The 15,377-nt window shown below is 36.8% G+C and overlaps 2 protein-coding genes across 2 annotated transcripts; one reads left to right on the top strand and one right to left on the bottom strand.

Annotated features, from left to right (window-relative positions):
- Positions 1–1,329: 1,329 nt before the first annotated feature.
- On the bottom strand, positions 1,330–4,019 carry LOC131614561 (protein FAR1-RELATED SEQUENCE 5-like). Its single transcript, XM_058886130.1, has 2 exons — positions 3,972–4,019; positions 1,330–3,885 (listed from the first exon to the last, which is right to left on the bottom strand). Exons 1-2 carry the CDS (start codon positions 4,017–4,019, stop codon positions 1,330–1,332), a joined length of 2,604 nt encoding a protein of 867 aa, XP_058742113.1.
- Positions 4,020–4,680: 661 nt separating this feature from the next.
- On the top strand, positions 4,681–5,741 carry LOC131612249 (CASP-like protein 1F2). The gene is made up of 3 exons (XM_058884062.1): positions 4,681–5,069; positions 5,163–5,292; positions 5,388–5,741. The coding sequence occupies exons 1-3, from the start codon at positions 4,831–4,833 to the stop codon at positions 5,598–5,600; spliced, it is 582 nt and encodes a 193-aa protein (XP_058740045.1). The 5' UTR covers positions 4,681–4,830; the 3' UTR covers positions 5,601–5,741.
- The last annotated feature ends 9,636 nt before the right edge of the window (positions 5,742–15,377 follow it).

Here is a 15,377-nt window from a genome sequence, read left to right as displayed (position 1 = left end):
TATATGGCAATTCTGATGTGTTGTGTTTACAATAAATTATCACCATTTAACCCCGAAAATAATCTTTGTTAACTATTTCACATTTCACTTCCAGATGAATGAGATTGTCACAAGGATGGCCGTAACTATGCGTTTGCTTATGGGAAACCATAACGACTGCAACAACGAGCTCATTCGGAAGTCGAAGGAATACTGGAAAGTTATGACAACCGCGACTTAGACAATGGGAATGTGCGGTGGCCATTTGTTTGGATATTTGGATGGCTGCGTGGACCATGTTTTGTTGATTGAAACTACTACTATGATTGTCTGTAATATATTTTTAGGATAATTTGCTTGCTGCTTTATGCAGTTTTGTGTAATTTGGACCGCCCTTTGCTGCTTTCTGTTACTTACATTGTTATGTGCTAGTTGTTGTGTCCTTGGGTGTGGATATATTGATGATGGCAAATAACAACAACGCATTATGTGAAGTAATTGGCAGTGGATTGAACTGTAGGCTGCAGCGAATGCTGTTGAAGGAGCGGTTTGAATGGTTGCACCTAAGGCTTCTGTGCTTGCACCAAAGCATTTGATTAGAGGAAAGTGATGATATAATAGTAGCTGCCACTGAAACTATGTTGATGCACCTGATATTGGAAAATAGAAATGTAACATGAAGAATATTTAAATTATGTTGATGCACCTTTAATTGTTATGTTCCATTGAATTGAAAAATTATGCTATTTATTTTTGCATTTTCATATTGCACCAAAGGTACCAAAGTTTTGAAATAGTACAGGTAAGCAATCCTATTTATTTGTACTGCTTTAGAAATTTTGGTGCTGTTCTATTTTAATTTAATTTGGCTGGTTTCATAATCAAAATTGTGCATTGTATTTTTATCACAAATAATACAGTATGAATTTACTCTATCTAAGTAATATTTACAACATTGTTGATTAATTTATGAAATATATTATGTTGAATTAGGGAAATTACAATACAACAATAGATGAATTTCAACGTGCTTTAGGATAAAATTACAGCAATTCACTTCTTCAGTTACATCAACTTCCAGCCTTGGATATATTAAAACTAACAAGACACAATGTCTGTTACAATAAGCATACCAAATGCCTATTACAAAACAAATCCCACATTTGCAACACAGCACCCAAAATTACAAAATCAGTATAACTGCCAATTATATTATCCAATACAATAAACTACGAATACCACCTCTTACTTCACCACATTCCCATTCTTAACCCATTCTTAACAGAAACCTTCCTTGCCAAACAAGCAGCATAACATCATTTTGGCATTGCTTCATCACTTCACTGAATTTCAAACTGAAAATCCATAGTCATTACTTAACCTTACAGATGCTGATTGTAAAGAACTATCTGCAGGAGGCTCTCCATCTGCTCCAAGAGTAGGGCAGCATCTTCTGTTGTGACCAGCTGCACCGCATATCCCACACGTCTGTGTCCGCCTGGGTCTCTCTGATGTACCAACAGTACCTGGTCCACAACCCTTGCTTCTTGAACATGAAGGGTTAAGTATATTCACCAACTCCTCTTCAACATGTATGTTATCTGGAACATCTTCATTGTTGTACTTCGATTTAAGCCTACAAAGTTCATTAGTCAGATATTCTAAATATTTTTTGTAATCATCAACATCCATATATGACAAGTCAGCGACCTCCTTACTAAGATTCACCAAAGTAGCGTGTCTAGCAACCAAATGTGAATCCCAGTAGTGGGAACCATCTTCATAACTTCCACTAATAGACTCCTTCGCATATAATGACCAACGATTCAGCACAAGATTCTCAGGAAATTCTACAATATTAAGATAAACCATCACAGCAACAATGTGCTCACAAGGAATCCCAATGGATTCCATTCTAAGACACGAGCATCTGAAATCGTTATTCGATGGACAGTGGGAAACACGCCATCCATGCCCTTCGTCTCTGTATTTTGTCACCGCATAAATGGTAACTGATGCCATATCTTGAATATCTAATACAGATGTTAAGGTTACCTTTTTCATAACAGATCGTACCATTTCAAATATCTCTTTTGTCCAGTGCTTTGATGCTGACCTCTCAAGCGCCCTAAGATTGGTATGCAACACTGCCTGTCCATATTGGGATTCAAAATCAGCTTGAACCTCTCTAAATCGAAAATATGCCACACACCTATGGAACTGCTTAACAAAATCAGTCATATTCATCTTCGAGTGTACAAACTGTCCCATATGACTATGAAATGCTTCGCACCGCGATGTCGTTCTTATTCCTGCAAAGAAATTTCCCCTAATATGAGCTGTTGCCCACATCTTCCTTTTCTGGTACAATTCATTGATCCAATTATTATCTTCTAACCCAAACCTATCTAACATTTCATTCCACATACTCTCAAATTTCCAAACATCGTGATCACCAAGCATTAATTTTTTGAAAACAGGGATGAAATTGGGATTGCTAATGTTGGAAATTGCATTTCGTAGGAGATGCCATGCACATAACCTGTGGTAACTGTTGGGAAAGACTTTCCTGATTGCATTTCTCATAGCAACATCACCGTCCGTTATTACAGATAAAGGTGTCTTACCTTTCATTGCAACCAAAAACTGCTCCAGCAACCATACATATGTCCCTTCAACCTCATTTGAAACTATGGCAGTAGCAAATATAATCGTCTGGTTGTGGTGATTAACACCAGAAAAAACAACAAATGGGCACCTGTACTTATTTTTCTTGTATGTAGCATCAAAAGCAAGCACATCACCAAACAGTTCATAATTCTTTTGACTCTCACCGTCGCTCCAAAATAGGTTTTGCAACGTTCCATCTGCACCCACCGTGTGTGCAACAAGCATCAATGGATCTATTACACGAAGATCAATAAGATACCTGACAGCACCTTTAGCATCAGAAGACATCTCTTTCCTTTGTCTTGCAATTTGATTATGTACATCCTTCTTCAAAAATCCTACCTTATCATACCCCCCGGCAGCATTAGCGAATGAACCAATCATTTGAGTTACTTTGATTCCGGCATTCCCAAAATTCTTAATTTGCATCTTATCTGACTTACTAAGCTTCCTATTACCTGCCAACAGCCTGCAGTGCTTCTCCTTTAACATTGCATGATTGTGCTCAAAGGTAAAAACTGTGACATACCAACGGTGTGAAATTATATCAATATGAACCCGAATTTTTGCTTCACATCCACACCGGGTTTCGTGCCTCGGACCACGTTTGCGATTATCTACTTTGTTTTGCCTAAATCCTGCAAGGTTACAAAGAAATGTTTGTTGAGTAACATCTCCACTCTTTTTTCTAATAACTTGACCTTTACGGACTGCAAAACCGTTCATCTTTGCAAACCAACAGTACCATGTGTAAGCTATTTTCAGACTTCCAAATTGCAGCTTCGAAACATCATCACATTGCAAGTTAAACATGTCCATATTTGCAATGTCGTCAAACTCGTCAACAACAAATGATTCGTCTGGAAGTTGATCTGAAGATATCGATTCATTCAATCTGTCCGAACCCCATTCCGATCCTTCCCCAGAAATTCCACCGTCGTTTGAATCTGTATTCCAATATTCGTGTCCACTAACATAACCGGAACCTATCTCGTCATCATAATCATCACCATCTAATTCGCAATCATCATCTCCATCTTCATCATCGTATTCACATCCGTAAAATTCATTATCTTCCGCATCTTCATCATAGTATTCAACATCTTCAAACTCAGAATCTTCATCAACAACTCTGTTGTCATATTCAACATCATCCAAGCATCCATCACTAACAAAATCCAGTTCACCGTCATCGTTAACACGACCATTCTCATGAAAAATCCCATCGTGTGCTTCCTAAAAAAATATAAATAACTAAATAGTAAATCAACCATCAATTAGGGTTACAACCACAAGATAAGATTGTTTGAAAATTGACTTACAGAGTTATCTTGCATTACTCCATGGCCAATAACGTCACCACCATCCATCTTTAACTCAATATCTGTTACTTTTGCTACGCACAAAAAACTTGCTTCAGACACAAATCGTTAATGGAAGAGGATCGAAAATGGGAGAAATGAAGAAGAAATCAGAAGGGAGCGCAAAAAGAAAATGAAGAAGAAAATGGTTTCAGAAAAATAAAACACAGAAGAGTAATGGCTGCAGAAAAAGAAATGAAGAAGGACAATGGAAGAAGGACACAGTGGAAGAAGGATGGTGAAGAAAGGTGTGTTGTACGTTTGCAAAAGGTGTAAGGGATGGTGGTGATATGGTGTGTGTTAGTGAAGTGAGTGACCATTAGGGACAGCTAATCTAACGGCTCTTGTTCATTTGAAAAAAAAAAAAAAAGGAAAAAATGGTCTCTCACGGTGAGAGACCTATGAAGGCCGCGCACCTTAGACGGCGCCCATAATCGCACCTAGCATCTAGCCTCCGCAGTTCTGAAACTCGCCACCGTTTCCATCATTTTGTTTTTCTTTTTCTTTTTCATTTTCATTTCTACTTTTGTATAAAATTAAAAACTAAACACGTGGTCAAATCTGAAACATCAGATTTATCTAACGGTCTACATTGAGAAAAATTCATGCTCTTTCCCACTCTAAAATCAGCTAATCCAGATTCAACATCTTCTCTTAAATGCGAGCAACGTTCCTCATCAATTTCATTTCACTCTCTCTTCTTTTTTGTCTTTTTCACTTTACTTCTCTCCTATAAAAGTTAGTGAAATTCTTAACTCTCTGCCTCAATTTCCACCTGTTTTTTTTCTGTCATTTTCTTCCAATTCCTCTATTCTTAACTATGGCTGATTCCAAAGATTCCTTCAAGATGGAACCCAAATCTTCATCTTCATCCACCTCAATCACAACCTTATCCTCACAAAAACATCATACAGCTTTCATGATGGCCCAAAACATCCTCAGAATCTTAGTCATTATCCTCACAGCAGTTTCAATTCTTGTTACCGTCACCAACAACCAAACCGTTACGCTGTACACTTTTCAGTTCGAAGCTCACTTTTATTACTCTTCATCTCTCAAGTAACCCTCATTTTCATCACAACCCATTTTTCTTTTTAATCTACATAAACAAAAAAATGTATTTTTTTTAAAAATTTTTTTTATTGTGACTAGGTTCTTTGTTGCTGCAAATAGTGTAGTCTGTTTCTTGTCTGTGTTATTACTCATATTCAATCTTTTGAAGAGGAGGCAACAAAAACATCAACTAAAGGATTACTATTTCTTCCTATTTTTGTTTGATTTGGTAAGTTTAATTTGTTTATTAGAAAATCTTATTTATTTAAATTAGGAGAGTTTAACTTATATTATGACATGTTTGTTATGATACATTATGATTAGGTGATGACGGTGTTGTTGATAGCTGGATGTGCAGCAGCCACAGCCGTTGGATTTGTGGGACAGTATGGAGAAGATCATGTGGGTTGGACTCCAATATGTGACCATGTGAAAAAGTTCTGTAGAACCAATTTGACTTCGCTTTTGATTTCATATTTGGCTTTCTTTGCCAATTTAGGACTCACAGTTTTAATAGCTTACACATGTACCACATAAATGTTTCTCTTATGAATTACTCATTTTCACACGTATCTTATTCAACGTGCTCCAATAAACATGCTTCAATAGTTGTACCTAGTTATGTTGTATTGTATGAAGTTTGTTAGATGTAATAAAATTTGTTTATTTTAGTAAAAATGTTGAGTTTGGTGTATGGTTTTAATTGCAAACAAAATGCTAGTACAACACACAACTAACTTATGAAGAAAGAATTTATATATCTTAATGATGGGTGTGTTGATATTGACTTGCCTCCTATATAAAATATGGACTTTTGAGTATTTTACTTATGGGTTCTCACACCTTCTTTAATTAATAATTATATATCAAAATAGTATTTTATTAGTTGTTAGCTTCTTTCTATGTGGTACCATTTTTAGCTGGAGGCATGTATGGGTGTCTCCTTCTTTAGAAAAAAAATAAAGCTAAAACATAAAATTTTTCTATACTATTAATTTTAAAGTAGGAGAGGAATCAACGTACGAAACGAGTGTAAGACGAAAATAGTGTCAGAGCAGCAATTAATATAATATAGTACTAATAATTACTCTAAAATTATTTGGGGAGTTATCCCTGCACCGCATACCTTTAATTTTCTAGAGTAGGATATATTCACAATGTTTCTCGGATTTTTGAACTGCATGCCACCCCTTTGAAAATAAAATTCCAAAATGCCATCCTCCCAAAATTATGTCCCAAAATGCTATCTTTTTGGCACTTTTCAAAATTTTTTAATTTTTTTTTCTGGCGCAGTAGGTGGCCGCCGTTTTGAATGGAGGTCATATAAAGGCTTTCATGAGGCCGCCATTTCAAAGGGAGGGCACCAATTAATTTTTTTTTTTTTTCGTTTTTTGTATTATATTTAATTTTAATTATTTTTTTAAAATTATAGTTATTATATATAATGATTAAATAATTATAATTTAATTATTTTAATTATTTAAAAAAATTTAAATTTGTTCATTAAAATTAATTTATTTAAAATATTGTATTAAATTTATAGTTAATAATAATATAATTATAATATATAAATTTATATTATTAATTAATATTTAATAACAAAAACAATAGAATTGTAATTTAAAAGTAAAAATTACTTTTATTACTTTTTATTCAACAATATTACACCATGATAATGCGATAAAAAAAACTAATTTTGTCTGTCATGATTATGATCTTCTGGTTGTGGATACAGGTGAGTTTCGGTATAACACCTTGCAGGTATAATTGTACGCGTGCTTCGGCGGGGTTGTTGATCTTCTGCGGGCGGCATGGGAGGGGGTTCAGATGTTTGCCGGAATGAAGATGTACCACAAATAGGGACCTCGTTTGGGAAAATTTCAAAAAGGTTGAAATTTTCGAAGTCCATATTTGTTGGAAAGGCGGTGGTTGATTGATGTGTTGTTGAGGTGGGATAAGTGGAGTCTACGGTCGCAACATAACAGTCCGAGTAATTTGAGCTAGATGGATGTTGTGTTGAGTACGTTTGGGTGAAGTTGGGGTTAGAGATTGGAGTGTCTTGGAGGGGTGGACGGAGGTATTGTTCTTGTGTATGTTGGTACATGAATTGTATTGGTTGTTGTGGTGTTTGGAAAGGGTTATCTGTTTGTTGCGATGGGGTGTACTGAGTTCGGTGTTGGGTCGGATTGTATGAGGATTGTTGTTGTTGTTGTGTTTGGTAATTTTGGGATGGTTGGTCGTATATGTTTGACGAGGAGGGTTGTGAGAATGGTGGGTTGTTGAATGTTTGTGGTTGGGTAGGTGGCATCTGGGAAGAGGAAGGTTGAGTACGTGGATCATTGAGCCATTGATATGCAGAAGCGTGCGTAAACGGCAAAGATCTATACCAATTCATATATTCGTGAGTTGGCACAGACTGTAGGTCAACCGTAGGTCCAGTCAGGCAATATCTCACCACATTTCTCCATTTTTGGTGCTCACTGCGGTACAATCGAGTATACGGAGTATTCCATGATTCTTTCATCGTCATTTCATGGTGTTCTTTTAAGCAACGTGGTTGGGGCGGTACTTCTTGGTGGAACCCAAACTGCAACTTTACCCTATCAGATTGCTGCCATTCGACAATCCAGAAGCATATGATCGGCACGGTTGCATTCCACATTGTGTGGTCGTTATTATCTAGGGGCGGATAGTTGATATATGGCCTCCATATAAACTGTTGCAGATTAAAAATAAAATTTAATTAATAATAAAAAGGTTTAATTGCAACTTTGGTCCCTCTATTTTGTCTTTTTTTCGATTTTGGTCCCTCCATTTTTAAAATCACGATTTTGGTCCCCTTCTGAATTTTCTCTTGAAAAAGAGACAGAAATAGGGACTAATTTTGCAGAAAAAAGCAAAATAGGGGGACGAAAATTGCACAGAAAACTTAAAAAAGGGACTAAAATAGTGATTTTTAAAATAGAGGGATCAAAATCAAGAAAAAGACAAAATAGGAGGACTAAAGTTGCAATTAAGCCTAATAAAATTGAAGATAAATAAAATTTAATTAATAATAAAAAATATAGATAGATAGATAGATATTTTACGTTTCCATGGACCATGTTGAAGGATAGAAAAACACTTAGAAAGGGGGGGTTTGAATAAGTGTAGCTTTAAAAACTTGACCGATAAAAATAAATTGCACAGTTATTTTTATCCTGGTTCGTTGTTAACTAAACTACTCCAGTCCACCCCCGCAGAGATGATTTACCTCAACTGAGGATTTAATCCACTAATCGCATGGATTACAATGGTTCTCCACTTAGTCAGCAACTAAGTCTTCCAGAGTCTTCTGATCACACACTGATCACTCCAGGAACAACTGCTTAGATACCCTCTAAGACTTTCTAGAGTATTCTGATCCACACGATCACTCTAGTTACAACCTGCTTAGATAACCTCTAAGACTTCCTAGAGTATTCTGATCCACACGATCACTCTAGTTCCTTACAACTTAATGTAATCAATTCTAAGAGTATTACAATTGCTTCTTAAAAGCTATAATCACAAACTGTGATATTTCTCTTAACGTTTAAGCTTAATCTCACTAATATATTACAACAGCAATGTAGTGAGCTTTGATGAAGATGAAGATTCTGAGCTTTGAATAGAACAGTGTTTCAGCAAGTTAATATTCACAGAAATTGTGTTTGTTCGTTTTTTTTTTTTGCTTCTCATCAGAACTTCATATTTATAGGCGTTGGAGAAGATGACCGTTGAGTGCATTTAATGCTTTGCGTGTTCCGTACAGCATCGCATTTAATGTTATACGCTTTTGTCAACTACCTCGAGCCTTGTTCACGCTGTGTCTACTGACGTTGCCTTTAATAGCTTCTAACGTTCCTTTTGTCAGTCAGCGTAGCCTGCCACTTGTACTTCCTTCTGATCTGATGTTTGTGAATACAACGTTTGAATATCATCAGAGTCAAACAGCTTGGTGCAAAGCATCTTCTGATCTTCTGACCTTGAAGTGCTTCTGAGCGTGATACCATCAGAACTTCAGTGCTTCTGATCTCATGTTCTTCTGATGCTTCCATAGACCCATGTTCTGATTCTGCTTCGACCATCTTCTGATGTCTTGCCAGACCATGTTCTGATGTTGCATGCTGAACCCTTTGAGACAAAGCTTCTGAGCGCTGAATTATGCATACTCTTTATATATTTCCTGAAAAGGAAATTGCAATGGATTAGAGTACCATATTATCTTAAGCAAAATTCATATTATTGTTATCATCAAAACTAAGATAATTGATCAGAACAAATCTTGTTCTAACAATCTCCCCCTTTTTGATGATGACAAAAACATATATAAATGATATGAATTTGCGATCAGAAAGAGCAGTCGGCAAAAGACAAATTACACAGCTATAGCATAAGCATGTGAATATGTCTCCCCCTGAGATTAACAATCTCCCCCTGAGATAAATAATCTCCCCCTGAAATAAATACTCGAAGAACTTTAATAAAAGACTTCCCTGATTATTTCGGTAGAGACGATCACATAAGCTTCTGTCTTCAGAGAATTCATAGCTTCTGACTTCTGCTTCCATTGGACAGCTTCAGAACTTGAATTTCTTTAGATCCCTAGAACACTCATAGCTTCTGATTCCTGCTTCCATTTAGGACAGCTTCAGAACTTGAATTTCTTTGATCATCAGAACATTCACAACTTCTGATTCCTGCTTCCATCTAGGACAGCTTCAGAACTTGAATTTCTTTGATCTTCAGAACATTCACAGCTTCTGATTTCTGCTTCCATTTAGGACAGTGTAATACGGTGAACTGACTTTTATAATCGAAATGTCGCGGTTAAGCAAGAGTCGCCACCGACTTTTATTTTATCCAAATTAAATCAGAAAGGCTAAAAGAACGGGAAAAACCTTTTAATAGAAAACTGAGTTCGGGGGGTAATTATGCAAAGGGAAGGTGTAAGGCACCCTTTGCATCCATGGTTATCCATGGGCTCTTAATTGCTTAGCTCACTTTGAAAATGTTTGAATTGTTTGAAAAGTAGTGTATGAATAGAAATTCGGATAAGAACTTTAGCTTGTAGATAAGCGTAGTCTTTTTGAAAAGTATTTGAAAATTAGTGGGAAAAAGAGTTTGAATTTTGAATTTGAATTGAGCAAGCAATTAAAAGCTACTTACCCTAAGTTTAGAAAAAAAATCGTTCTTTTAGCCTTTCGGGCGAAAGAGTCTATCCATACCATAAAGGGTAGGAAGTCTTTCAATTGGATATTGAAGGGTCATCGAGTAATCGTTCGCCATAAGATTGTCCCTTGCCATAAAGAGGGCAGGTAGTCTGAGGGAAGGATATAATAGTCATTAATCTTTTTAGGCATCATGCGAGGATACCTTAGCAATTGGACAATCATCATATCTTTTTACCGAGGCAACTTCGAGGGACATAATCGATGATGATAATGAACTTAGGGCAACGTTTGTTTTGCTTAGGTATCCTCGGAATTGAGGGACTTGACTATTTAGTACAATTAAAGGCAACATAATCGTTAAGGCAACAGGCAACAAGAGGAATTACCCTAAAGGTGTGTGGGTGCAACAATCACGTGATTAAGTTCGAATATTTAATCTTGTATTGTTAGTGTTCTAACGTTTGATTGATGATCTTGCACTCCCTAGGATTACTAACCACGCAGTTTAAAATGAGCGGAGATTAAAGGCAGAAATTAAAGTTCCTACGCTATTACAATAAACACCTGCGGGGATGGGGGAAATTAAAAGGCGGAAATAAGAGAAATCAATAATTAATTTTAAACATCTCTGAACACTTTGATCTTCATGAACCTTCGATTGACTCTGAAAATGACAAAAAATAATAGGGGTGAGTGTAGGCGGACTTCTTTAACAGATCAAGTAAACTCTAGTTGAACCTATAAGGCAAATGTAACAATTAATAAAAATTAAATTTAAGAAAAAGAATCGGAACTTAGCTTTTTGATTGGCATGGCGTGTGGCTGAAAAACCTTTGATTAACCTGAAAATATTAAGAATGAAAAAAGAAAAGGTTAGTGTATTAAAGTCCTCAACACCTACAAGGATACTAAGTTAATGAACAACATCTACCTAACAGTGATTAATGATCATGAAGAAATCAGGGTTTAAGGCACAAATTAAATTTAATTAGCCAAAATTAAATTGTTACCCTAAAATAAATATTAGCTTTAAAAAATAATTATTTTTAATGTTATAACAAAAATCGAGTTTCCAATAAAATAATATAAAAACATTTTTTTTAATTATAAAAGAAAATTTGTTATTATTAAAAGAAATTTGGAATAAATAATAAACTAAAAAAGAATAAATAAATAACTAAAAAGAATTGCAAATAGAAATAAAAAAACAATTTAAAAAAAACTTAGCTGGGATCAGATGTGATGAACTTGTGGAGGAGTATGGTGGACCATCAGCTTGCAGGGCGTTGGATCTTACTGGGTGAAGATCTGACGGCTTGGCGCTGAGGCTGCACGGAGTGCCCTTGTGCATGAGGAGCGCAGGAATTATGAAAAGAATTTGAGGAAAAATTGTGGCGTAGGGGGGATTCGATCCCTTGTCACTAAGATCACCACAACTCTCCTTTTGCCAACCATCCACCAATGTTATGTTGATATTTTAAAAGCTGCAATAGAATATATATATAAAATAACGTAATTGAATGGAAAAGTCAGACCAAACCAGTGCTGGGCCCACATGAGTGTACGCGAACCAATGACCAAAGGAGAGAGAGGCTGAGTTGGTTGACCAGCGAATCACATTCTCCCACGCGTGGTCAACGAGTCCAAGCTTCTATTCATCATCTTCAACCCGCATACCTGCGGATTTTGCTTCGATATTTGTTGTGAAGATACCCGCGGATTTTGTTGGGGAAGCTCGTGGCCATGGCTGTCACTTTTGGAACCTGCACAAGATGAACAAACAAAACTCCAAGAGCAGCCCAGATCTCTTAAATGGACCAAGGAGAACTCAATGGTGGAGTTATCTTGGTCTGCAACGGCTTAAAACAGTGGAACTGAATCATGAGAGTTCCATGCCCTAGCCATGGCAATTTGTGATCCCTGCATCCATACTCATAAACGACGACTCTAATAGACTCCAAACAACATTAGTATCACAAATACACGGTTAGTTTGAATTTAAACACGACAAAATACGAATTTAGGGAACTCACATATCAATATGCATGAAGAACGCGAATGTATGATTATGGACGCGTTTAGACTTGGCTCTTGATTCCAACATGTAACTTGACGCCTCAGGAATCGATTGGAACCATGCTTAGGCCTTGAATCTCCCTTCACGAAAATTTCTTATGTGCCCTAAGTCATGCACGTTTTTGGAACTTCAAACCCTATTTCTCTCCTTCAATTCCCGTCCCCCTCTGGCTGCACTTGTTAAGTATATATAGGGGAGTGAATTAGGGCAACCATATGGGAAAGAAATCAAATCTTTGTTGGATGGAAATTTGATGAAAAAAATAATATATTCTTGCTATTTTTGGCACAAATTCTTTCCAATCACATTCACATGGTTCTTATTAATTTGGAGATTTGATTTTGGCTTGGAAAATAAGTTCTCACGGCTGAATCCAATTTTAGGTATTTCATTTCAATTTATTTTGATTTATATTGAATAAATATCAAAATAAATTAAAATAAAACCATGGTCATGCACCAATGACATTTCTTGGCCCTCAAGGTGTTTGTTAGACCTTCTTTTGTCCAAAACAAAAACCATGCAAATTGATTCCTTTACTTTTTTTCTACTTAATTTACATAGCTTTTATTTGAATAAAATCTAAATAAATAAGTAAAATAAAAATAAAAGAATCACAGGAGTATAAAAATGATTTTAGAGGTCGTTATTAAGCTTATGATCATGTTTGAGATGAGAATTGATATTTGCTATGGAGATTATGCGAGATATATTGAGCCATATGAGATGCCTTGGAGCCATTGATTCACTGTTTTTCCTTTTAATAAGCCAAACCCTAATTCTCTGATCTTTGCTTAGGAGAGTGTGTCTTGAAGCTTTGTGTTTTGATTTGAATTTGAATAAGAGAACTAGTATGGGCAAATTTTGGGGTATGACAGCTGCCCCTGTTCAATTTTCTTATATCTGAAGATGTAGACTGGCATGTGCGCCTGTCGGAATCTGAAGGTAGAAGAGGATTGAACACTAGAATACCAAGAAATTTGCCCTTGCTGATGATGAAGGGACTTTTGTCAGAGATGGGCTTGAAGATGCCATCCAGGTGTATGACGGGGATGGGCTTGAAGATGCCATCCAGTAAATCATGCATTCGATCATGTTTGGAGTGTTTTGAGAGGTAGTTGTTTGAGTGTTGATCGGGTCATTACTGTTCGTAGTAAATGAATTAGATCTTTGAGAGTTGATCGTGTCAGTACCATTCGTAATACTTGAATTAGATCTCGGAAAGATGATCGCGTCTACATCGTTCATGATGATAGAATTAGCTCTCTTGTCGTGTCAGCACCGTTTGTAGTAACCGAATTAGACTTTAGAAGCAGTTGATCGTGTCCACACCGTTCGTGATGATGGAATTAGATCTCTGAGATTTGATCGTGTCAGTACCGTTCGTAGTATCTGAATTAGATCTTGGAAAGATGATCGCGTCTACATCGTTCATGATGATAGAATTAGCTCTCTTGTCGTGTCAGCACCGTTTGTAGTAACCGAATTAGACTTTAGAAGCAGTTGATCGTGTCCACACCGTTCGTGATGATGGAATTAGATCTCTGAGATTTGATCGTGTCAGTACCGTTCGTAGTATCTGAATTAGATCTTGGAAAGATGATCGTGTCTACACCGTTCGTGATGATAGAATTAGATTCTTTAGAGGTCGATCGTGTCAGCACCGTTCGTAGTAACCGAATTAGATCTTGGAGAGATAATCGTGTCTACATCGTTCGTGATGGTAGAATTAGATTCTCTTGTCGTGTCAGCACCGTTCGTAGTAACTGAATTAGACTGGGAAGGTCAGTGATCGTGTCCACACCGTTCGTGATGCTAGAATTAGACCTCTGATCGCTTGATCGTGTCAGTACCGTTCGTGGTAACCGAATTAGATCTTCGAGCATTGACCGTGTCAGTACCGTTCGTAGTAGCTGAATTAGATCTTGAAGATGATCGTGTCATTACCGTTCGTGGTAGATGAATTAGACCTTGGAGCATTGACCGTGTCAGTACCGTTCGTGGTAGCTGAATTAGATCTTTGAAAATGATCGTGTCATTACCGTTCGTGGTAGATGAATTAGACCTTGGAAAGTTGGAGTTTTCGTTCGTTTGTCTGTACCTGTATTCTGCAAAAGGTAAGATTAAATTTATGCAATGTCATGATGCATGGATTACATAATGAGTCTCTCAAAATGAATGAGAAGCTTCGTATGTTATGTATGAATTTTTATGAGGTAATGTATGCAAGGTATGAATGTGAATATGCTTTATGATGTAGTCTTGACTGGGAGAGTAAGCCTCTGTTTCGTTGTAGTTTTGATATCTGGTTTCGTCTTGAAGATGCTCAACTGGGGGTTTATGATTCCTGCTTGGGGTGATCAGTAACTTGATATTCTCTGATTGGGATACAGAGAAAATAGGGATGCAAACCGTGTTGGGGAGCCATGCCTTTATTGTGACGAGTATGTTTGAAGATATCTTCTTAAAGGATTGCTCTGTGGGGATGTGATTTTATGAACCTGGCTCTGTGGGGGGACATGGGTTTCTTGAGAGTTGCCCCCAGTATTATAGCACTTGCCATTCCTGGATCTGTGTTGATTAGAACATGCCAATGAGTATTGATCGAAGATGTCAAACTGGACTTGCATAGATTTGCCCCAGATATTAGGGAATTTGGAAAGATTCGCCTCGCAAGGACTTCGTGAGATGTGCACTATGGGTGACATGCCCCTAGCAATTATAAACTTATGATGATGCCCCTGATTGCTTTGGCATCCTTGAGAGATTCTCGGAATCTTGACTTGATTGCTCCAGATTGATCGGGAAATAGTTTGACACCCACTTGGGATGTATGCCTTTGACTTTTTGGCATTTGAGAGATTCTTCGAATCTTGACTTGATTGCCCCTGATTGATTGAGCGAACGTACCATTCCCCTTGTATACGTAGGAGACGTTGCTTCTCGGAGTAATCTTGTCTATCGGGATGACTTCCAGTCATTAGTTATACCCTGTGCAAGTTCTTTCTGATGCTAACATTTGAAATTATGTAGCAGAATATG

The sequence above is a fragment of the Vicia villosa genome, linkage group LG6 (genome assembly GCF_029867415.1).
Source record: "Vicia villosa cultivar HV-30 ecotype Madison, WI linkage group LG6, Vvil1.0, whole genome shotgun sequence".
Classification (NCBI taxonomy): Eukaryota; Viridiplantae; Streptophyta; class Magnoliopsida; order Fabales; family Fabaceae; genus Vicia; species Vicia villosa.
Note: the sequence above shows the minus strand (reverse complement) of the source record. Positions and strands in the feature narration are given on the sequence as shown.